We start from the raw sequence: 24,047 nt of genomic DNA, 5'->3' as shown, positions 1-24,047 counted from the left end.
CTCATCAGATGGGTCTTTTTATCAAGGTGGCCAAATTGGCCCAGATGGACTTTTCTATCCTGATGGTCAGTGGGGCTCAAACGGCGAGTTCATTCCGAACGGGCAGCCTTCTAACGAAAGTCAATTCGCTGGCTCAAGCACTGCAGGACCCGACACTTATGCCTATCCACATTACACGTATGACAGCGATACCATAGACGGAATGTCATCAAGTGACATGCTCAGCCACGAAAAAGTTATAAAAGCGGACAGGCAGGCTACTAAATTGTTATCAGAAACTAGTGATCAAGACCCCGAAGATGCCTGGGGAGGGGAATTTAATCCCAAATTCACAAAACTCCCCGTGTATCACGGTGGTAACGATAATCAAACTCCAGACGGTCAGCCCAGTGATTTTGATTCTAGTCTTAAAGGGGAGGACGCCACGGACGCTTTCGTTAAAAGTAAAGGTTTTGTGGGGTCAAAACACCGGAAGGTTAAAAAACGCACATGTTCACGTGACGGTGGTTGGGTGGAAGGGATCGCAGAACTAGATGAAGATGAAACAGAGAGTATCGATGATTATTACAAAGAAGATATTGAAGGTGAATGTGATGAACGCGTTGAAACAAGTGAAGGTTACCATAGTGACCGTGATAACATTGGAAAGCGTGACAAGACAGATGAAAGCGATTCATTTACGCTCAGAAAACAAAGAATGAATGGTAAACCAATTGATGAATCTACTTACGAACTTTCAGCACGTGACTCTGTTAGACAAATGCGGTCCAATAATGGATCCACAAATGGGAGCGAAGCAACAGACGAAGCACTTGGTTCCGCATCTGACGATGAAGAAAGCAGTGACTGTAAAGATCCAAATTGTAAAATCAAAGGGAAACATAAACACCAGATATCTAAACAGCCAGGACGTGTAATTACGTTAAAGGAAGGTGCATTTGACAGTGTGCAAAGTAGTCGTCGAAGTAGTTTGATAACTGACGTCGATACAGCCAGTAATTCCAGCAGAAGGAGCTCAATATCATACAAGGGCAAGAAAAACGTTAAAAATCTTGCAGTAAGGAATGTAACAGGGAAACCTGATACAAAACCAGGGCCTTTGGGAAAGCATGTTTTTCCTAGTCCATCGAGTACCGGTGGTAATGTTGGTTCATACGCCGGTGTAATCAACGAGGATGGCGAACCACAAACTGAAAGTACCGGGACAAAAAAGAGCCAGGCCAAAAAGGGAAAGCAGCGGGGTGCCGCCGGCAAGTCGCGAAAATACCAAAACTCACAAAAAGAAAAGAACCAAAAAATTGACTCGGAAGAAGTTGAAAACCAAGAAAGCGTGGATGTTGACGATGAAGATGACAACCAGCAGAACAAAGAGAAACGCCAAATCATAAAGAAAACAGGCAAACAGGAACGAAAAGTCATAGGTCGAGTTAGGAATATGGAGACTGGACAAGGTGACCAACCACCTTCCGGAGGAATGTCTGCAATAGAGAGAAGAAGACGTAGCAGCATCATGCTGGCTGAACCAGCCAATCTATCAAGTCGTCCTTCAAGTTCAAACAACCTTTCACGCTGTAATAGCAACCTGAGTTTACAAGATGATGGAACAAAACTAAAATATACCAGATCAACCCTACCTAAGAAAAATGACGATTCGTTTGATGACTTGATGAAACGAAGCACCACTCTCCCTAAAGTCCCAGAAGTTATACCTGGAGACAAGCCAAAAATAAGACGATCGCCAACCAAAGAGGAACTTTTACAGTTGAAACAATCAATGTCCTTTGACAGATTTGCTCGCGTAGACAAAAAGGACAAGACAGACTTTCGGTCAAGAGATGAAAAGAAACCGAAACCGGGAGTACAGAAAACGCAAAGCAGTGAAAGTTTCATGACCGTGTCAACAGATGCAACTTTTGACACTGTTTCAACCTCTGTTAGTGCTCAGTGGAAATCGGATGTCGATTTACCAAATCTTGAGTCTATCTCAGTACTGAATTTCACTCGTTCTTTCACGTTTTCTTTCTTTCAATTGCCCGAACACTATAGAGAACGCAACGATATGTTGAAAAGAGCCGCAAACGACATCCCAAGACTAAAAAGGAAACAGAGACTTAAAAAGGGAATGAAAAGCTACTGATTAAAAAAACCTTCAAAAGTACTAAGTAATGTTAAACAAAAGTAACAGTGTGGTAATTTACAAACATTCACATGTATATATCAATGTAGAAAAAAACCCAACACCGCACTCAATACATTTGATTTCATCCGTCCATGTCTATAGACTTTGATATTAAAGTCATTAAACAAATATGGTGCAATTGACCGTCTAAACTTATACTCTGTAATCAAGTTTCAAATTTTGACAATTTTACAGAATAAACATTTTAAGCATTGGAATCTTCGTTGTTTGTCGTTTTGTTTATTCAATGTTGTGTATATTTCATTTTCTAAGCAATCGTTATGTTAACTTGGTTTGTAGATTTCTCTAGTTAGATGTTGATTATGATGCACGTACTTTGAAGACGTCTTAATATATTAAAACGTTCCCTTTATACATGTAGTGTTATAGCTATGAATCCGTTACCTTTTCTATGAGTGGGCTACGAACTAGTTACAACCTTACTTTGCTGATGATTTTCATGGACTATCTGAAACTTGAACGGTAACAACTTTTAGAGGTTTCGCCAAACGTCACTTTGAGCAAGGCACAAATTGACAGTATTAACTTCATTGCAATGTTTTAATATTCAGCAAAACTATACTTCTCTACTTTTTTGGATAATAACAACTTGTCTACCTATAAAGAACATAACTTAGACACCGAAATGTAACACGAGGTAGACCCAAAACGTAACGGTACGTATACGCAAGTAATGACGGGTTATCGCGCCCTCAAGAGTTTCACTGAAATATGGCAAAACATTTTGTTTTGTTTATTCAACCATTCACGAATAGTGACCCGAAAGAGGACATATTGAAATGACTGGCAATGTCCACACTTGATTTCAACTAATATAACGATAAAATCGATTCCCTTTTTATGGCTTCTAATTAAAGATATCACCACTAGCGCTCTTTAACTTTGAGATGTGTATGAAATAATTCAAAAGTATAATAATTTATGAGCTGGTCGAAGTTTGTCGAACTGGCAAATTTCTCCACAGTATACCAAGGCATGAATTTATTTAGCATTGTTTGTCAGATTGTCTTATGAGCACAGCACATATCGTGTAGTGTAGTGTAGTGTAGTGTAGTGTAGTGTAGTGTAGTGCAGTGTAGTGTAGTGTAGTGTAGTGTAGTGCAGTGTAGTGTAGTGTAGTGCAGTGCAGTTCAGTGTAGTGCATCGTAGTGGCAGTGTAGTGTAGTGTAGTGCAGTGCAGTGCAGTGCAGTGTAGTGGCAGTGTAGTGTAGTGTAGTGCAGTGTAGTGTAGTGGCAGTGCAGTTTAGTGTTATGTAGAGGCAGTGTAGTGTAGTGCAGTGCAGTGCAGTGTAGTGTAGTGGCAGTGCAGTGTAGTGCAGTGCAGTGTAATGCAGTGTTGTGTAGTGGCAGTGTAGTATAGTGCAGTGCAGTGCAGTGCAGTGCAGTGTAATGCAGTGTAGTGTAGTGGCAGTGTAGTATAGTGCAGTGCAGTGTAGTGCAGTGCAGTGTAATGCAGTGTTGTGTAGTGGCAGTGTAGTGTAGTGAAGCTACGGGTTATGTTTGCTCTCCTTCAATTTCAACACTACAATATAATACAGTACGTATATACAGTATAGTTACGTCTATTTTAAATTTGAACTCTGAAAGTAAGACAACACGTACACAATTCGAAACCATATATTTCATCATAGACAAGGATTCTGTACATGTCTCTAAGAATATTTCAAGTTTTTATTACGATGCTAAGTGTAAACTAAAACGGAAAAACCGTATCAAAGTTGGTATCAGGATAAGCAGTTATGCTGACGTTGTAAGAGCTGAAATTCGAAAGTTTCATATAATGTTAATTTCAGGTTTTATATAGCGCTTCCATACTCTGTGCTCAAAGCGCTTTACAATTACCACCTTTGGTATGGACCTATAGCGGACAATCTCAATTGTACAGCTGGGTTGACTGAGGCACAATCGCGGTTCAAATTATGCCCAAGGATTCAAAAACAAACGGCAGCAGCGAGGCTCATACCAGCAACTTGCAGATTGCAAGCCAACCACTTAAACCGTTCAATATGATCATGACGCCATATCGTGACAAATTGACTTACCAGCTCAGATTCCAACATTTCTAGGTACATCCGTGGGTGGATACCATATAGTACACACAGATGCCCTGTCAGAATACTAGTAAAAGTTAATGAGGGTGTTACAATGAATGGATTAGTTACTGAGTGCCTAAACTCTTATTTGACCTGGGTAAATAATACCAACATAGACAATGAGATTTATTGTGTACCTAACTTAACCATGCCGACAGCAAGTAATACAATAGGGCTATTTTTTTCTTAGTTCCGTCTTTTTTGTACTTCCTTGACCCATTTATAAAAATGTCGATATCTAAGGCGATTTACTTAGTCTTTAAATCCTTTCTAAACGTAAGAGTGATATAATTATATCACAATATCAGCTATCGAGATATTACCATAAACAGAATTGTTCTCGCCTATGTATTAACTTGCATCACTATTTACTTGTTATAGTGTATAGCAGTCACCAACATACAAGGGAGTCGAATTCTAGGGTAAGTCTTTTCTATTCACTGACAAGAGACTCATGAAAATTAAACTTGAGACAAAATACGAGTAAATAGGCACCGTATAATTATACAAAAGGGGCGACTCTCTTACTATTTGTAGCAACTACGTAAGTCTCATTTCACTCTCGTTGCTATACGCTAAGAATAGCTCGGGGATTTCCGCGACTTTATGTCGTTAGCCAGGGGTGCCACAGTCAATGTCAGATTTGAATTGGCATTTGTGGTTGTTTACAGACCAATCAACAATTTACGTTCGATGTGACTGTTAAGTAGTGAAAAGGTAGTAAAGAGTTAATATAACATTCCGAAATACCCGGAACTTCACATCACAATTCCTAGTGAATTACACGGCGCCGAATCCCGCCATACTCAGGCTTCACACCCCCGTTCGTTAATAGCACCTGCGTCTTCAAGTTTTCTGAAGAAAAGGGAAGAAACAATTTAACGACCTGATGCACACACGCAGTGATTTCAATCAGTGTGGTTTGTGGCATAGACAACATAGTGGTACATTACATCTGAAAGCCAACAGCAATGTCTCGTCGCCTGGGCACAACGTCTACGATTTTCATACTATCACTGGTTTTACTTTTCGTCGACACTGAAGCACTGACGAGAGCTAAAGTTACTCTGCAGGATAATGGATACAGAGGTCTCGTGGTAGCCATTAACGAAGATATCCCAGAAAACCCCAGACTTGTAGAAGGGATCAAGGTAGGCATCAAATACTGACTAAAGAGAGATTCAATAACATGATGACAGTAAATTAGTGAGGATATTGTAATTCAAAGAGTTTATGGAAATCGAATTACGATGTTTATTGATGTGCTTTCCCTCTTTCACTCGTTTTCGTAATAATTTATTCTCACTATCCATCTCTTCTCACTCAAGGCTTCATAGGTCTCTGTCTGTCTGTCTGTCTGTCTGTCTGTCTGTCTGTCTGTCCATCCGTCCTTCCGCCCGCCTGTCTAGTTACATGTATCACCTGTACTTTCGTATTACGTTACGGTAAAAACATTAAAAATGAGAATGAATTTCACAGACTAGTGGCGGTATAGTTTACAATGATAACAACAACAACAACAACAACAACAACAACAACAACAACAACAACAACAACGATGATGATGATGATAAAAATAATAATAATAATAACAACACATATATGATTAAAAAACAACCGTCTGAAAACATTGAATTGGTGGAGAGGAGGTTATCGAAATTTTATTGCATTGTTATTTATGGTTACCATGGTTACTATGGCTATCAAAGTTAAAATCCATTTAGTTCCATCTTGGTAATAACTTTGTTTCAAGTGGTTTCCATCACTGTTTCTAGGGCTAGATGGGTTGACACGACATATGTCGGACTGTCACCAGTATCGGATTCTCCCTCTCTCTATACCAAACACTGCAGCGAACCTTCTACACAGCTGTACAGTACATTCAAAGTCATTGTCATACCGAGAACACACTCAACTCAGGAATAGCTCAATAGACCAAAACGTACGGTTCGCCAGTTTACTTCTGAGGTCGAGATGATTATTCTCAACCTGCTTCCTTGTGGAACCAGTCACCTTCTCGACCTAGTTCCTTCTCCTTGCCCTTTATTGTAAAAAAACTATTACTTTAAGAAAAGTGTTTACATTACGTATTTTTCTATTATTAATCAAAAGCTCATAGTGTCTTCTATAAGATTGGATACAAGTAAAGAAAGTCATTTTTATGAGCTGTTTATGATAATGAACTCAAAATGAGATCACTAGCAAAATTCTAACTTATTATAGACACCAAAACCATATGCTCTCATTAACCTATTCTGTGACAAGGCAGTGAGATTATTTTTACTCTAACTGGTCACAATTTGTCAGTGCTTAGTTTTCTTGCCAGTCAACCGATGAGAGTCATGGATAAGCTACACGTGCTTGTCTGGTGGCCCAATTTCAGAAATAAACTTAATGTATTTTAGGCAAGAGGACGAAATGATAGATATTGAAATATTGGTATGTGATACCGTGTAACCTTAGAAAGACACTCGGGATGACCGAAATTCTATGTAAAGTTACTTTGATTTTGAATCTTTAAGTACGTAAACTTTTGTGTTTTAATTTTAACTGAAACAGTCTTACAAATCATGACAATGGAATACAATCATCTAGATCTTGCAGTATTTTAAAGAAACATTGCTATGTGCTGCATCCTCCAGTAGCTTTAAGCAGTAGATGAAAGATGATTGTACACTTTTTTATGTTCTTCAATTGTGACTCTTCTATTTTCATTTTGTTTTTGAATTGGACGAGACCACACTCTCTGCTAGTGTGTGTTGAGTATTATAACGACTAGATTGATAAGAACATACGTTGTACATAAGATTACGAGGGAATGGCAGCTTGTGAACTCTAGATCAAAACAGTACGGTTTAACGGAATCTTTGATACTGACAACTGGTGACACATTGATGATAATACCACAAATGAGTAAACTCAGATTTGAATTTTCTTCCAGGATCTTTTCAGCGACACATCAAACCTCCTCCATGGAGCCACCAAAAAGAGAGCGTATTTCAAAGAGATTACGATCCTTATCCCCAAAACATGGAGTGATAATATTACGAGTGAGCTGGCAACCAATGAAATCTTTGATACAGCAAACGTCATAATTGATGAACCACACACTCTATGGGGAGATAATCCTTATGCAAATCAGCTTGGTTCATGTGGGGAGGAGGGGGAATACATTCACTTGACTCCAAACTTCCTCCTTGATACTGAATGGACATTGGAGACATTCGGCGACCCAGGTAATAACAATGTAGCATGATCGATGTTTATCACGATTATCAATGAATATTCATGAGTATATTTTACATTGAAGGGAATAAGTACTTAGGAGTCATGAATATTTATTGTTCAACCTCAGACAACCATAGTGGTCTGAGGTGCAACAAATAATAATGTTTTTTTTTTCTGCCGACTCTCATGAGGCAATGACCCACAGCAAATATTCCCTTTAAAGGCACAAGATCAACTAAATGTTCCTCTGAAATTGCAAGTCATTGTAAAATCATGAGATGATTCTCCAGAACTCACAGTTTATGAAAAAAAAATTATATAGAATTTTACTTTTATTTCCTGGAGTGGCATTCCGCTTTAGCCATCTCTACAACACTGTCGACTCAAATTTTCTTCAATAGTGTTACTATGCTATGTATTTATGTATTTACATTTAACACATTGACTATAGTCAAAAATCGTACTTCAGTTATAAACTGTATTACTGTAACATTCTTAAAAACAAATTGTTCTTTTAAATTCTGAAATATTCCATAAAAACTCAAAAGAAAAGGTTAACACCATTAATTATCGGTCGATTGTTAATTTCGACCATATCATGTCATTTCGGTGATTTTTAATCAACTTAATAAAAAAAAACACTGAATAAGTAGAATTTGCCAATGGTTTATTTCAAATTTCATTTCTTCACAAACGAATCTGAGATAAAAAAAAATTGTCAAATAAAGGAATCAAAAAGCAAACCTAAAATCCGAAACAAACCAAATACACATATTTAGTACATTTGTCCTCATAGTTTAAGTTGATTATACTCTGTTCACATTTTTATTATTTCCTGCTTCCTGAATACAATCTAGACTAAAAAGTCAAAGTTCAAAAGTAATGATATGCGAAATCCAGAAGTAAACGTTTTGAAAATATATTGGGGGAACTACATGATCAGTTGAAGTTGCATAATTAAACTTACCAAATGGATATTTCATTGCAGCGCAGAAGACTTAGTCATACATTGTACGATTGTATTTCACCTTCTAATATTATGCCAGTCATTATATCTTTGAAATATGGCGTCAGTACGTGTGCTATTGTCTACACCAGTGAATTTTGATGACATTTACAAACGACCTGATTTGAGGTCATAACCTGTACGTAAGTGTCAAACAATGGAACACCAAACTAAATAGGCCAAAAATCAATACTGCTTTCTCTAGCGACACAAATTGAAAGGTCACCTGATCTAGAAAGCACTTCGGCATACCTGAATAAAAATCGAGATAACAATGTCTTTTGGTATGAATTCAGCAGAAACTACCTTTGATGGCAATATAAACTCCAAAAAAATTAATTCATTGTGCCAAGTCTTTCTCTCTGAGGGCCCTCGAACTGAATAGAAGTATTTATTTTTTTAATGAGAGTTAACAAACAGTATAAAATAACTTCAGGACTTTTTAGGGAAATTACCACCACAGTCCCCGTGCATGAGATAAAATCTCGCGACAGAAACAGAAAATCTCGCGAGACGGCAAATCGTAGAGCAATACATACGTCTGCTGCGTTCCTTTCCCAACTAACATTTTATCAATTGTTATTATCTCATCAATGATACACACACATCTTGTGTTGTTGGGGAGTTGTTGGCTCAAGATTGATTTCTCGGTTTCAGCACCTTGATTATTGATAACAACTGAAAATTGATATTCGTGTTAATAATGGTAGCAGATGACGTCATCGCTTGCAATAAATGTAGACGATTCGATGTAAACATATGCATCAGATAACTCACAATAGGCTCTTATGTAAAGCTCGTCAATTTTACAATGACAATCATGCTACCTGAAAAAGTGTCGTCTGCTTCGACAAAAACTTACTAAACGTTGCTACATTTCATCCTCTAACCAGACAAACAACTTTAATAGTATTGCAGCACTGCATTTTCTTTGCGTGGCATAACATTACCATAGCAGATGGTTCCACTGCTGTAAGTGATTTGGCGTCCATTTGTTAGCATAATAATATTTCACATAAAAAGGAGAAAGGAAATTCAGTAACACGTCTATTCGACCATGGTGTGAAATGTAGCTAGCACGATCTAGGTCGCGCCACCAGGCGATGGAATGTAACATTCTAGTAAGTAAGATTTTGTTCAGCATGATGAAGCTCTAGTTCAAGTGGCTTAGTTTCGGTATATATTTCAAAATAACGTTATAAATTTCCATATAGTAAACAATTCTCTACAAACACAACATACATACTTTTTATAACTCGTAAATATAGAAATACTATTGCTTTCACAGCTCGAGTTCTTGTGCACGAGTGGGGACATTATAGATGGGGTCTATTTGACGAGTATTCTACAAGCGACGACGGTCATTTCTACCTAAATCAGAATGGGCATGTTGAAGTGACTCGGTGTTCGAAGTATGTTGCTGGATTCTCCTGGAACACGAGGACGGATGAAAAATGTAACACCAAACCCGAGTCTGGAGTTCTGCCTGACAAATACTGTAGATTTTATCCAGATTTAGTCAACAACAAAGCAACTGGATCATTTATGTACATGAGCTTCCTAGAACAGGTAAAACCTTATACGTTTTCGTATATGTAGTAAAAATGCCTCCTCTACCATTTTCTCAACCTTCGAAGACGGCAGCATATATCTAAGATACGAGGTTTAGGAGGAGAAAACAACCTACCTAGTACATATACATTAGAGTTTGATTCATTCATTAATGGAATTCTAATGTTTTGTTGTTTCTTGCCATACCATATAACATTGTGCTACTTTGCATATGTTTTTGCCATCAGGTCGTTGATTTCTGTCATGGCGATAAAAACGGTGATCTCACATCTATGCACAATTCTATGGCTCCAAATAAACAAAATACACAGTGCAAGAATAAGAGTGCATGGGATGTCATGTCTGCCTCAGTCGACTTTGCCAAGGATTCAAATCCACCCCGTGACGTCACCGATACGACACCGACTTTCAACATCTTGAAGGCCGCCCCCTTGCGAGTAGTATTGTTACTCGATGTTTCTGGCAGTATGGCTACGGTAGGCACATTCGTTTGGTCCCCCAAAGTGGGCTAATATGACGATTGGCAGTCGCTCGGTTTTTTTTCATTGAATTTTGAATCCCAAAGACACGATGTTAGTTACAAGCTACTTTTGGCACTAAAATATTTCTGAATAATGATATGAATTTTAGAGGGGGAAAGCCACTCCAGGAAATAAAGATAGTTGGGTTCTGGAGTAACATGGTTATAATAGATCGGTATATTTTCATCGTTAAGTGTACAAAGTAACGAACGAATCTTTGTGATGTAAACTGTCTAATTACATATCGTGAATATTGCCCAGTCTTGTGTGTATAGATTGGAGTGTTTATATTACAATGTACATCTCAGACCATCTGGAGCGTTCGTTTGAAGGGGTGGGATGGGATGCTGTGCTGGTTCTATCATGCATGTTTATCGATCATATGTAAGTTTGTGTTTGTAAGATATATTTTTATATTTTGTCTTGTCTAAATTTGGAGTAACTTGTCATTTGAGCCAATTTGACAGAAACATTCGCAGATATGTATAAGGATGGCTGCTCACATTGTTTCATACTGTCTTGTGGAAATCATAATAACCAGAATAAATGACTTGTATCACGCATGCGTCTAAATACACAATGGAGAAAACCACTAATATCATGTACATGTTCACGACCCATACTGATATAAGACAACAATGTCTCGATTTCCTTCCAATCTTGTTTAACTTTACAGAATGACCGTATCGGGATTTTGAACCAGTTGGCAACGAAATACATACAAGCGACCGTGATTGATGGAAGTCTAATCGGATTAGTAGAATTTACCTCTATTGCTTATGTGACATCGTATCTGAGGGAAATAACCTCTAGTGTTGATCGTACATACTTAGCAAACCTGTTACCGACAATTGTCCAAACCAAAACCTGCATTGGATGCGCTCTGCTTACAGGAATTGAGGTAATTTTGAATCCCGAAACACATTTATTATAGCATGTTATCATTGTGATACTTCATATTGCCACCAAAAGCAACTAGAAAAAAATCACGATTCTTTAAATCCGTCAAACTTTATTTATTCGCCACCTGTATTTCACACCTTTGCAAATCGATTATTTACGATCCTTGGTTGGTCAAATAATTGGCAAGCGTATAGATTAAAAATTATGGTATTAAACATACTACATACATGTATCAAATAAGCCGGAGAGATATTTTCATGTCGAAGTTGACCAGTGAAAAAATGAACTTATCTGTACCACTGTCGATATATGCAGGTCTTAGAGTATGGCGGCAAAAGTGCCAAAGGTGGGATCCTTCTACTTATAACTGACGGAGAGGAAACTGCTGAACCATTAATACAAGATGTTAAGAGCCAAGTAATCAGTAAAGAAGTCATCGTCGACACTGTAGCCTTCGGGTATGCAGCTGACGAGAAGTTGGCCAGTCTGTCTCAAGATACTGGGGGCATATCATTCTTTTATTCCGAAGGAGAAGACTCTACCGCCCTCAACGACGCATTGACGGCAACGATAACAAAAAGAACAGGAGGAAGTTCCAGCACCCCGATTCAAGTGAGCTAACTTTGAGTATAAAACTACAATTTCATCTATGTTTTTCGCTCCATATATTCTGTTCTACAAATTCATATATATTTCACCTCTCTAATTTTCATTTCAGTTGCAAAGCAAGAAAATCAGTCTTTCCAACGGCCATAATAAAATAACAGGCAATATTGTCATAGACTCCACTATTGGTAGAGAAACAAAGTTCTTTTTCTTGTGGTCTTCGTCTGAGGTGTCCGTCACCATCACCAGGCCCAATGGGTTGGTCATTGATTCAACATCATCGGAGTATGTACGTGACCACAACAAGAAAATGGTTATTGGAGAGATATCAGGCGTTGCTGAGGTAATTATAAGGTCCGGGGGTACCGGGTAAGGTTGTTCTAAACTACCATAGCGATGTTTGAGTGGCATGGCCTAATGTGAAATCATACAAGGGTTCCAATGCGTTACGATGTTACCTAGGTAACGATTATCTCCTACCATACATACATGTATTTTGACAGGCATGTACCGAATACAATCATCTGGTGGTTAACTCTGTCATCGGACTTTCTTTTATGCGCATATCAATACTGCTACAAAAATATAGGCAATTACATATATACCGACCTTACAAGTATTCTCCTGTGCCTTCATTTCAACTCTTTCTTGCACAGCCAGGTGAGTGGACATACGAGATAACAGGCCCAGATCAGTCAGTAGAGATATCTATCCAATCAAAGGTGAAAGACAGCACACAACCGATACAGGTTACTACTAAAGTCGGTGACATGTTGGTGACAGATTCAGCACCAAAAGTTAACATATATGCACAGGTTACAAAGGGATACACACCTATTTTGAAAGCACAAGTGACCGCTATAGTGGAGAGACCCGCACCGTACTCACCTACTACCATAACGCTAAGGGACAACGGTGCAGGTAAACTACATTTGTAATATTGAGATCTATCTTCAACATTTCGTGAATATGGTTTATGATTAAATTGAGATTATACAGGTGTGTTTACTTCGATTTACATGTAGAAGATGGTCATTACATACTGCCACGTGTTTTCTCACGATTTTTTGAATTTTTGAAAGGCACTTTTAGTGATACTGTTTCTGTCGTGTTGAAGATTGAGGTGAACTACACACTCTACAGTACGTGTCAAATATAGAACAATTTCGTAACATTTCAATACTTAGATGATCAGCGAGGAATAGATAAACTTTATACCCTTTCCATACCATGTAATACTTTATTTATCTTTCAGGGATCGACGTGACGAAAAATGACGGCGTATATTCAGGCGTATTTCTTGACTTTGTGACCGCAACCTGTCCGAATTGTCGGTATAATGTCAAAGTGATTGCTGAAGACCCAAATGGCCTTGCCGAAGTTCCTGTTACATCAGCATGGGGTATCAGATCCGAGGTTCTGCCGATTAAACCTCGTGAGTGATACAACTACTTTCTTTTTCAAAGTGACAGAAATTATGTCATACTGACTAACTAGTAATTAGATAACTGTCTTCATGATGAACTAAATAATGAACATTTCAATCAGTTACTGAATTAATCGATCATCAAACTGACAGTTACTCAGCCACTTAGCCAGGCATTCAGCTATAAGATAAGTCATAATACAATATTTAAATAAATAAATAAATAAATAAATAAATAAATAAATAATAAATAAATAATACTAACTAACCAACCAAATAAGTCAATAAGTCAGTCAGTCAGTCAGCCAATCAATCAATCAATCAATCAATCAATCAATCAATCAAACAAACAAACAAACAAACAAACAAACAAACAAACAAACAAACAAAAACAAACAAACAACCAACCAACCAACCAACCAACCCTGAATTTATTCAACTATTGACACATCGCATGATACTGTTAAATATCCTTGGAAAACTGATGAAGGATATAGTGGTACTTATTCTTGTATCATACGATGAACCTGTTGTCAACAAGTTAGTTGAATAGTTCTTGCATTGTCTCGTACATTAGCCCGATGTAGATGACACACAAATCGAATATAGGGCATGCAATTACGCAATATCTTAGTAAGTACCACACTTTGTAATTCATCACATGTATGCATCATGTAAACGCCCCCCCCCCCCTCCTTCCATGGAATAGTATATTATGACCCCTCCACGTTGATTGACGCTTAAACGTAAGAATATATATAGTCTGTATATGTTTACTTCATTGTTTCAGCTGGACCAAGTAATGATACTGGTGGAACTAATGACACGGAACGCACGGGGCAGTTTAATAGAGAGGTATCTGGGGGTGTCATACAGGCCCCTGTCACAGTAGATCCTGGTGACGCTTTCCCACCGTCTAGGATCACTGATCTTAGAGTCGTTGAAACCTCGTATGAAAATCAAACTGTTACCTTAAAATGGACAGCACCTGGAAATGATCTAGACTCCGGAACAGGTGAGATTTAGAAACAAAGTTACATTATTCACGTATGCAATTTTCCAACCATGTACGAGTACATGTAGATGTTTATATATGGAAGGAGGCATGACATGATACTGTTCATGTAATAATAAAAACGAATATTCTGATTACAAATTATCCCGATGTGACATTTTGGTATATAACAAATGCTGATCATTTCTGGATCTGAGTTTCAGTTTTAATAGCTCAGATAGAAACAGTAGGCTATGGACTCATGCAATCATATTACATGTAATATCTTTCCCCCTCTTTCAACTCCTCTAGCTTACCGTTACGAACTGCGATATAGTACCAATTTCACTGCGTTCGTACAGGACTTCACAACGGGGGAAGAAATTGCCAGTGACAACGTGACTGGGGCAAATCTGACGTCTCCGAAACCATTTGGTAGCGAAGAATGTCACACTATACGGATGGTGCACATACAACCAAATGTAACAATGTTCTTCAGTGTCAGAGCCATTGATGAGTCTGGGAATGAGGCGGACCCTTCAAACATTATATCAGTTGGAATATTTCCAGATGTTACCCCAACAACATCTACAACATTTCCAACAACAAAGCCGAAAATAACGAACAATCCAAATAACGTCACTAAAACCACGCTTGAACATGAAATGATCACTATGGCACCGATTCATAATGGCGACAAGACGGTCGCCATATTGATAGGGGGAGTAGTTTCTGCGTTTGCACTAGTAGTCATCGGCGCTATCGTTGCTACGGTTGTAGTGAAATTTAGATACAAGATGAAAAGGAATGTCGAAGTAGACGCCGAGAAAGAGGTGAAGCGACAGATGACCTTCAGGAAATCTGAGGTTATGCCACACAATAAAGCAACGTCGATTCAGAATGTAGTGGTGTAGACCTACAACATGTCATCATGGCATGTATGTAAAAAATATTTGTATTTGACAGGTTTCAAATGAGAGATATCTTGTATTAATTTAATTTTGTATATTACGTAAATAGAAGTGTTAGTATATATAAAAGGTAATAATAGGGAAGGGGATTCCGAACACTGTCGATATCACATCAAGTGTGTCGTATTTCGTTTACTAGATAACCAACTATGGGTTGTTAGTTTTTAGTTAGCGGAAGTATCTCCCCAAGGCTGGTTCAAACCTGTGTGGTATTATTTAATAGTGTTAAAGCCAGTCAGCCACATGACTGGTTTGTCAAGGTTATCGACCCTGGTATTAGGGTTAGATTTTGTAGTGAAGCAATTGGCAATATGCCCCGGGTCGATAGTCATTGACCCGTCTTTTAAGGAATTTCGAACCGACAATTTATAAATAGATGTGTCAGTATATACCTTATTTAATAATAATAATAATAATAATAATAATAGGTTAATAGGTCGAAAGCTAGTTGAACTTTTGGAAACCATTTGAGTTGAGTTTTATTGAGGCCATCCAGTTCTCATATTTGTTATTGGTACTGTTTATTCTCTCCCTGTAATGTCGTTTGAGTGGTTTAATGCATGGAGACGCAATAGAAACATTGCATATATGTAAATAATTATACTAAAATCATGCCTGAAATTTGTATGTATGTATGTATGTATGTATGTATGTATGTATGTATGTATGTATGTATGAGTACATTGATATCGATCGTTTCAAATCACTTGGCAACAATATGTTTAGAGCATGTGAAACCTTAGCTTGGCACTGCCATTCTTACATCATAAATATACATGTATATATTTACTGTGAGCTAATGACGCTAAGATACAAGTTATGGTAACATGCTACTGAAATCTGTCCAGTAGTTCGATAAAATACGAAACATTTTGCATTGTTGGGTTCATTTGATATTTTATTTTATATTACATGTATAACAATACGCACATTGAAGTCAATATATTTGTGGTGTGTAAGTGATTCTGGCATGTTGTCAAATAAAAACATTGGTATTGACCTTACTATATGGACATTCGTCTAGAGTGATGGATGCTGGTACAGAACAATGGTGCATCGCTCTAGAGTTATAAAGAGAGTCAAGGACTTTGGTATATAGGTAATGGACATAAGTTCAGAGTGATTGACCTGGGTATATGATGATGGTCGTTGGTTCAGTGTAATGGACGACGGTCTGGAGTGATGGACGATGGTCGTGAGTGATGGACAAAGCTGAGGTCCAGAGTAAAGGGGCCATTGGTCTAGAGTAATAGACCGAGTGGTGGTCGTTGGTATAAGGCAATGGACATATGTCCAGAGTGATGGTCCAGAGTAATGTGGCCATTGGTCTAGACTAATTGATATTGGTCCAAAGATACGGACACTGAACTAGAGTGCTGGCTATTGGTCTTCGGTGGTGACCACTGGTCGATGGTCTAGATTTAATTACAGAACATTAAGACAGAATGATCAACTTTTCTCCAGAGTAGTGGATTATGCCCCCCCCCCAATGATCCCCCTATGGTCAAGGATGGTCGATCTCAGTACAGAATGATGAACGTTAGTCTTTTGTTGTAAATGATGTGGTCTGTGCCAACGGCTATCAATGATTGTATAATGTATGACCTATGGCACCAGCTATGACATGTGGAATTATTCATATACACAAAAATAAATTGACAGCTGTCGCGTGTGGTCGAGTTCACAAGATTGAACATAGTGGGGTCCTATTGTTTACTTCAATCAGAGACGTCGCTCATCGATACAAGTTTGCCAGTTTGTACGTAACGTTGGTGAAGTTGTATTTGGGACACCATGTACCAGACGTCTGTCATCATCACCATCCAGTTATTTGTGGTTTTTACCTGCATAGGAGGAGGCTCCGTTAACAATGGCGGTTACAGCAGCAGCGTTGTCATTAGTACTAAATGTGTGAACTTTGTACTCACTGACATAGACTCGCAGAGCAGGCACCAAATACACAAACAAGGTGATTTTAATGGCGGTGTGAGTCACACACTACAAACTGTTCATTCCATTAAGACTTTGAATGAAACATTTACCAACCTCGTGAAGAAAGGGGCCAAAGTCGTCACATTTCGCCTAAATTTTCCACTCTACAATGGCGGTGACCCGATGGCGTATGAAGCAACACAAGGTTTTGGTTTATCTAAGTGGGTTTGGTTGTACGACGATTACAAAGAGATGTTTCTTAGTGTGGAACCACTACCTGATATATCACTCGGGGATTTGACCAACTCTATTGCCTTCCTTGATGTAACGTTCACAACGCATTGTCCAGTTGAGGTGATCGCTAAGATGACAGAGGTCTGCAAACTTCAATTGGCATTTCAAGTCATCGACCATATAATACATGGTCTATCCACCAGCCATAATGATGAAAGTACTTTGTGCCAGCTCATTATCAAAGAAGGTGTTCGGAAATACTATGGCGTAGTGACATACCGCTGTGCAAAGTGGTCAGAGTGCGAAAAACACGTTCTTGATGGAAATCAAAATACTTGCTTTAACGAATTTCATAGCAATACTCCTAGAGTTATTCGCACGTTGCTATCGTTTCTTAACATGACTTTTACACTTCTTCTCTTCCCACTTGGCTACATCTATTTCTTTCCTGCATTAACAGACATCTATAAAGTATTTAGCAATGATGTTGATAAGGTTAAACTTATGTTGCATGACACTTTCTTAATTTCAGATGATGAAAGCAGCCCCATTTCTATGAGACATATATTTCCAATAATGAAGTTTCGACCATGTCATTCTTTGCCGCATAGTTTTTATTCAATTATACGACATATTTGGGTAGCCATAAGAGTATTCATTCACCTTTGTATTCTTTGTCCAGCATTTATCTATGTTCAGATGATATTACATGATACGATTTTTTCTTACGAAAATAGAGTAGCCACAGAGTGGAGTGTTTCCAATGGTAAAGATATCCACTGGACTGAATTTTTAGTTACCGTTATGCAATATTCTGGAAAACATAATGTCCTTATTGTTCACGTTATTGTCAGTATCGCATTAGTTATATGTGCAGCTCGGAGGGATATGTTTTCCGGAAACCTTAGAATTGATAACGATAAATTCTTCTCCTACGGCTCTTATGCTATGTTTCAAGATAATGACGTATCGTTGATGGAGAAAAGTGTAGTTAGCACTAAACGGCATATCCTAAGGAATCGAATTATTTTAATTAAAGATTTTATAAGTTCTATTCCAAATATCATCAAAACAGCACCTATAGCAAAAGCTATGACACAGTTCATAAAATTCATTGTCTCTTCCATGCAAAACTTTTGTATCGCATTTACATGCTTTATTTTGATGATTATTCCGTCATTATTTATAGTATTCATATCCCAACTATACTTTCCCTTGCTATTAGTATTGGAATCATGTTTCACTAAGATTGATAAATACATAATTATATATTGTATCCTTATCTTTCCTCTGGGATTATCTCTTTTTATGATTCAATTAAGATCGGCTGATATCATTAGCTATATCACAGTTCTGTCTTCAATTTACATTACGAACAGTGCCGACAAACTAATTCAGTATATTCCAAACATTTTAATAGCTTTTCTTATCTGTTTCTATTTGCATGCTGTTTATAGAAATGTGGTCAATCACTATGTTGATATAAAACTATTAATATTTGACTTAGTCCGAAGGTTTTATCCACAACGTGTGTATCATTTCGTCACTGATGGTGACATCACGAGCCTTATTTTTAAAGACAATTCGAACGGGGACGTATTGATGGACAGTGACGTATTAATGTTCAGCGATGTACCATATATTTCTGATAACAGGTACAAAGACTGCTTAACCTCAGAGCTTTTCGACAAGGTTTGTGACGTCATAAGTCCAGTGTGGAAAAACGCTACATTTTCATTTGTTTACTTTCTGATTTGTTGTTTGTATTTGTACCACATTTGGACCCCTTTTTTATTAGAGCACACAATATTAGCTTCGTTTATGTTGTTGGTTTTAGGTATTTTTCCAAAGTACATGATTAATAGGAGAAAAGTATTTCAGAAAAGAGTTTCACTTGATGCTGAAATGAAAGTTAAAGATATTCTAGAATCCTTTGCGTCAAAATACGTCGTGTACTGTGGAGAAAAAAGTAGAGTACAAAATGCTATTTAGAGATAGTTTCAGTTTTAAATAAAAATATCGTAAACTTGTATTAAAAATTAAAAGTTTATTCCTTGGTTGTGTGTTTCCATATAGTTTACATGTCTAGAGAACATATGTAATTCATTTTGGACATTTTGTTCAGTAAATATTTAATTTCCAAGAAATCAGCTTTTTCACGTAAGCTTACAAAAGTCCAGCTTCGTATCAGAAAGCGACATTTCTTTGCTAGGATAAGTCTCACTTTTGCGTGATTTTTGTGAGGAAAATGTGGTTGACTTGATTTCGATACAGCTAGTACTAAATAAAGAATGATCTCAGAAGTCAAGGAAGTACGATTGTCGTCACACACACTGCCCTCTACGTTAACAAGGCTAACTGGCGTCACGGAGTGTTCCGGCAGGAAGGGACTGATGTTACCTCTATTTTTGGAACTAAAGACAGGAGGCTTTGTAGCAATAACGCTTTATTTTTTACATTTTGTTACAAAATTCATACCACAAAAATCCACTGGTGAAATTAGCCCTTCCTTCACACTTAAATGTTATATTCATGCGAGAGACATTGTACCTCCTTATACAGGCTTAAAGACATGTACGCTACCTGTTATATTTTCCGGTGACCATTGAAACCTAGGACTAAGACCAAACCTCATATTTTACAATAGTGTTCTAAGAAGAATACTAAGTGTACAGACCTGAATTCACTTTGAGGTGAATAGCGTGAAAATTGCGTCCAATGTGATAGCAAGTTTATAACTGCTACGTTGTATAATAACCTACTATAGAAGATTGTGTTGTATGAAATCACTAATTTAAAGATACAAAATCGTTCGAGTGACTTTCCATGGATATCATGTCGAATATATGACGGGGTTTACTTTTCGCACTGAAGGAGGTAATCGTTTCAGTTGGTATGCAGTCTTGACGTTCAAGGGCTGCCAATCAATGTTGACATTTATCGAACAACCGTTGGATGACGAATCCATATCGTTGCAATACCTATGCATTCAATTTACGTCGTCGATTTAATGGCGCCAAGTAGACGTTTAGTTCGCCAAGGCTTGTTTTCCTACACCATCGATTTAATAGATAACATGAATTATATTGAACTACTGAATGTACAAGTGCATTTATGGTACAATGTTTAAACATTGTGACAGCCAAATCTGTGCTTCTTCTCTTCTCTTGTGTTGTGGTCTATAAGCTTACGACAGTTTCATCGTGTTTTAACTTGACTGGTTGGTTTTTAGCTTTGTAGTTTTTTATGTTGGAATGTTATCATGTCTTCATTTCAATCGAATTTAGGACAAATGTAATGGAAGAAAGGAGAATGTCATGTTTTTACATGTCGCCAAATAACTAGTTCAAGAACTAATATCTTTCACTGAAATAGCTCACGTGGGCAGTTGACAATGTCAAGAATGTCTGCTACGTATAGAGACATGGATGTAACCCCCCTTCTCTCATTTTATTTTCTTTAGACTACTTTATAGGACGGTGTTTACTATGCACTTTACTATGACTTACTAGCATTGTGAAATACAATTATTGTCAAGACAAAGGTGTTGATTGGACAGTTGCAGCTGTTTTCATTAGTTGTGGGGAACTCTAGATTTGACCCCTGAGATGTACACATCTTGACTCCAGGTTATAGTATTAAAGGTCATGAGACTGAACTTAAGGTGATGACGAAATGAAATGCAAGTTCTACTATTATAAGCTTACATGTATTTATTTACATTTACATTTACATGTATTTATTAACTTTTTTATTTATTGGTTATAAATAGCTCAGTCTCAAGGCCAACAAAAAGAGTAAAATATACATATGCAAATTCAGTAAAAATGGATCAGAATAATAGAAAGCTAATAATACAAATAGTATGTGGATAGTACGTTGTTGGCAGAAATCCCCGAGTACAACTTTCGGTCAATGGCTGTCAGCTAGTTCGTTTTGTTGGTTCAAGATATGATGCTTAAACCTACGTTGTCACAGGGATGCCAGCACACTTTCGATTACTGCCCTGAAGTTGTCTTAATATCAAACAAAAACGTCTGTTGATATGTAGAAGCTGTTGATATCATTTTTCACAATAACTCCGTCAATGGTTTCCACCATCTATGAAAAAGAGAAATAACCGAAACAACGAATTTGAAGCTGTCGACATCTTCAGTTTCAAGCTTATCGTTTATAATGAGACTGAAAAGTCACTGGATCATTTCCTTCCAACTTGTGAAAGTAGTTTGTAATATTTTCTGCGCACTATGCACCAGAGATTGTTACAAGTCCCAGTACAGTTGTCACCCCTCTAAGTAACTGAATATTGTGATTTGATTGGCTTTGATTTGATGGAGTCAAAGGCATACAATGGTTACAGGAATTGGAAGACAATGCGCAACCTAGGGGAATACCTACACGAATTATTAATACCTTAATGACAACCATATGGAGTTAAATACAGTAAGTATACAACATAACTTTGGATACTCTAAGAGACAAATTTTATCTCCAAACAACCCCAAATTAATAAAATTGCGGATGAGTTATTTCCCCCACGCTAACAATAGAATTAACATTTTTAACGATAATCTCGGTTTCGGAAATTGCACAATGATCCTGTAATTTAAGAGCCAGTAAACACATTACACAGTGTTTTGTGAAATCGTCGTGAGCTTATAAATTTAGAATCTAATCCCTTGCTCTCATGTTTCAGCTGAACATGTGCAATGTAACAATTGCCAACGTGTAGTATTTATGTATCCGAGTAACAGGTCTAAATAGACTGTCACATAGCGTCACGGTCGGTCTCACGGATTATCAACCCACCATCAACATATATATGTTAGACACTCAATTCGGGTTCTGTCAGAAGTAAAATACACAAACCTCGGTCCAAAGTGTCAAATTCTTAGATTGTGGTATGTCTAATTGGAAGTGTACGTCTGTTGGTCGAATATATATGAGATGACTAATGTCTTAGCTTATTTATGACAGTATGGACTTTAAAATAACAAAACCAAAGAAGTGGTGCGTAACAGATACCCTATAGTTGCTTGTATCGGTTAGCGAACTTGATCAATGCATGTATAAATATGGTTTCGTACATATACTAGCTAAGTCTAAATGCCATATTAGCAACCCAGAAGTTGTAATGAAATGGTATGGTAATAAAACATCAACCGTCAGCTATATATAGTGTGTACATCAACACAGTCATGTCAATGGTACAATCGCAACGGTTGTCGCAATCATGTAAGAAATTATCCATTGACCTTTACAGACACATTGCCAGTTATATTAGCATTCTTATCATTTAATGGACATTAACCTGAAGAGTAAGACACGTCGAATGAAAGCAATTTATTCCTGGCATACCTTTAAAGCTATGGTGCTGCCAATGTATCGATCGAGCCACAGATGGGGTAAAGTTTGAAAACTCTTGGCGAACACCCATTTAGGTTCAGGTACCACATGGTCCATATGTTTCACTGAAAAATTACATTTATTGTAATTTTCATATTAAATATGCTCAGACGATTTACGTATGAACATGTCTGTCTGTCTGTCTGTCTGTCTGTCTGTCTGTCTGTCTGTCTGTCTGTCGTCACAAGCAAAGATTCCACTCTCACTTATTTACCAATGAAATTTGTGTAGACTATATAAGTACATTTATTCCTTTATTTCATATTCTTTAAATCCCCCTCCTCCGTCGTTTAAAATCTAGCCGCCATATGTGTGGATAGCGTAAAACGTAAAAATCACAATATCCTGTAAACAATTGCAAGGTCGAACAAAGATCGACATTTTGTGATAAGTTATAATTTGTTCAAAATGATTCATACATGAGCAAATACTTAGTCACTGTTTCAATTCCGGATATGAGTATTAAATTTTCCCCAATATATATATTGTACCACTTGCTCACAGCTCTTCAATAGAATTACAACATATTTTTTGTGGGAGGACAGTTTTCTCCGACATCTTACCGAGGCAAATAAAAAATGTGTTTCCGATAACATGGCCTAAGGAGTAGGTAGATCAAGAGTTTATTTTATTTTATATTTTTAATGTTTTGTTTTGAAAAAATATTGCTTCGACCCAAAAAACAAATGACAAGCCTTCTGTGATACTTTGATGAAATATGTACATACGTCACCGGGGAAAGAAAACAGACGTACATGAAGGTCAAGAAGACAAGGACTTTCTTATCTTTTTGTTGTAATCCATAACGTGACCCTAGTTTAAACCACCTACCCTAGACCCTTGTCTTCTTGACGTTCATGCACATCTGTTTTCTTTCCCCAGTAATGTTTGTACACATTTCATCAAAGTATCACAGAAGGGGTATTTCGACGGACATTCTCATTTGTTTGGCTCG

The 24,047-nt window shown here is 37.4% G+C and overlaps 1 protein-coding gene across 1 annotated transcript; it reads left to right on the top strand.

Moving 5' to 3' along the window:
- The first annotated feature begins 5,264 nt into the window (after nt 1-5,264).
- On the top strand, nt 5,265-15,463 carry LOC144434186 (calcium-activated chloride channel regulator 3A-1-like). Its single transcript, XM_078122675.1, has 11 exons — nt 5,265-5,444; nt 7,235-7,529; nt 9,816-10,096; nt 10,327-10,575; nt 11,297-11,521; nt 11,839-12,135; nt 12,242-12,472; nt 12,786-13,050; nt 13,385-13,564; nt 14,346-14,570; nt 14,862-15,463. The coding sequence occupies exons 1-11, from the start codon at nt 5,265-5,267 to the stop codon at nt 15,461-15,463; spliced, it is 3,030 nt and encodes a 1,009-aa protein (XP_077978801.1).
- The last annotated feature ends 8,584 nt before the right edge of the window (nt 15,464-24,047 follow it).

This window comes from Glandiceps talaboti, chromosome 1, assembly GCF_964340395.1.
Source record: "Glandiceps talaboti chromosome 1, keGlaTala1.1, whole genome shotgun sequence".
In the NCBI taxonomy this organism is placed as follows: domain Eukaryota; kingdom Metazoa; phylum Hemichordata; class Enteropneusta; family Spengelidae; genus Glandiceps; species Glandiceps talaboti.
The sequence above is the reverse complement of the archived record's forward strand: the minus strand, read 5'-3'. Positions and strand labels throughout refer to the sequence as shown.

Bases quoted from the DNA above. Each gene is read 5' to 3' on its own strand.
- LOC144434186 (XM_078122675.1), top strand. From the start codon at position 5,265: ATGTCTCGTCGCCTGGGCACAACGTCTACGATTTTCATACTATCACTG. The intron at 5,445-7,234 runs GTAGGCATCAAA...ATTTTCTTCCAG, and splicing joins GACTTGTAGAAGGGATCAAG to GATCTTTTCAGCGACACATC. The intron at 12,473-12,785 runs GTAATTATAAGG...TTTCTTGCACAG, and splicing joins AGATATCAGGCGTTGCTGAG to CCAGGTGAGTGGACATACGA.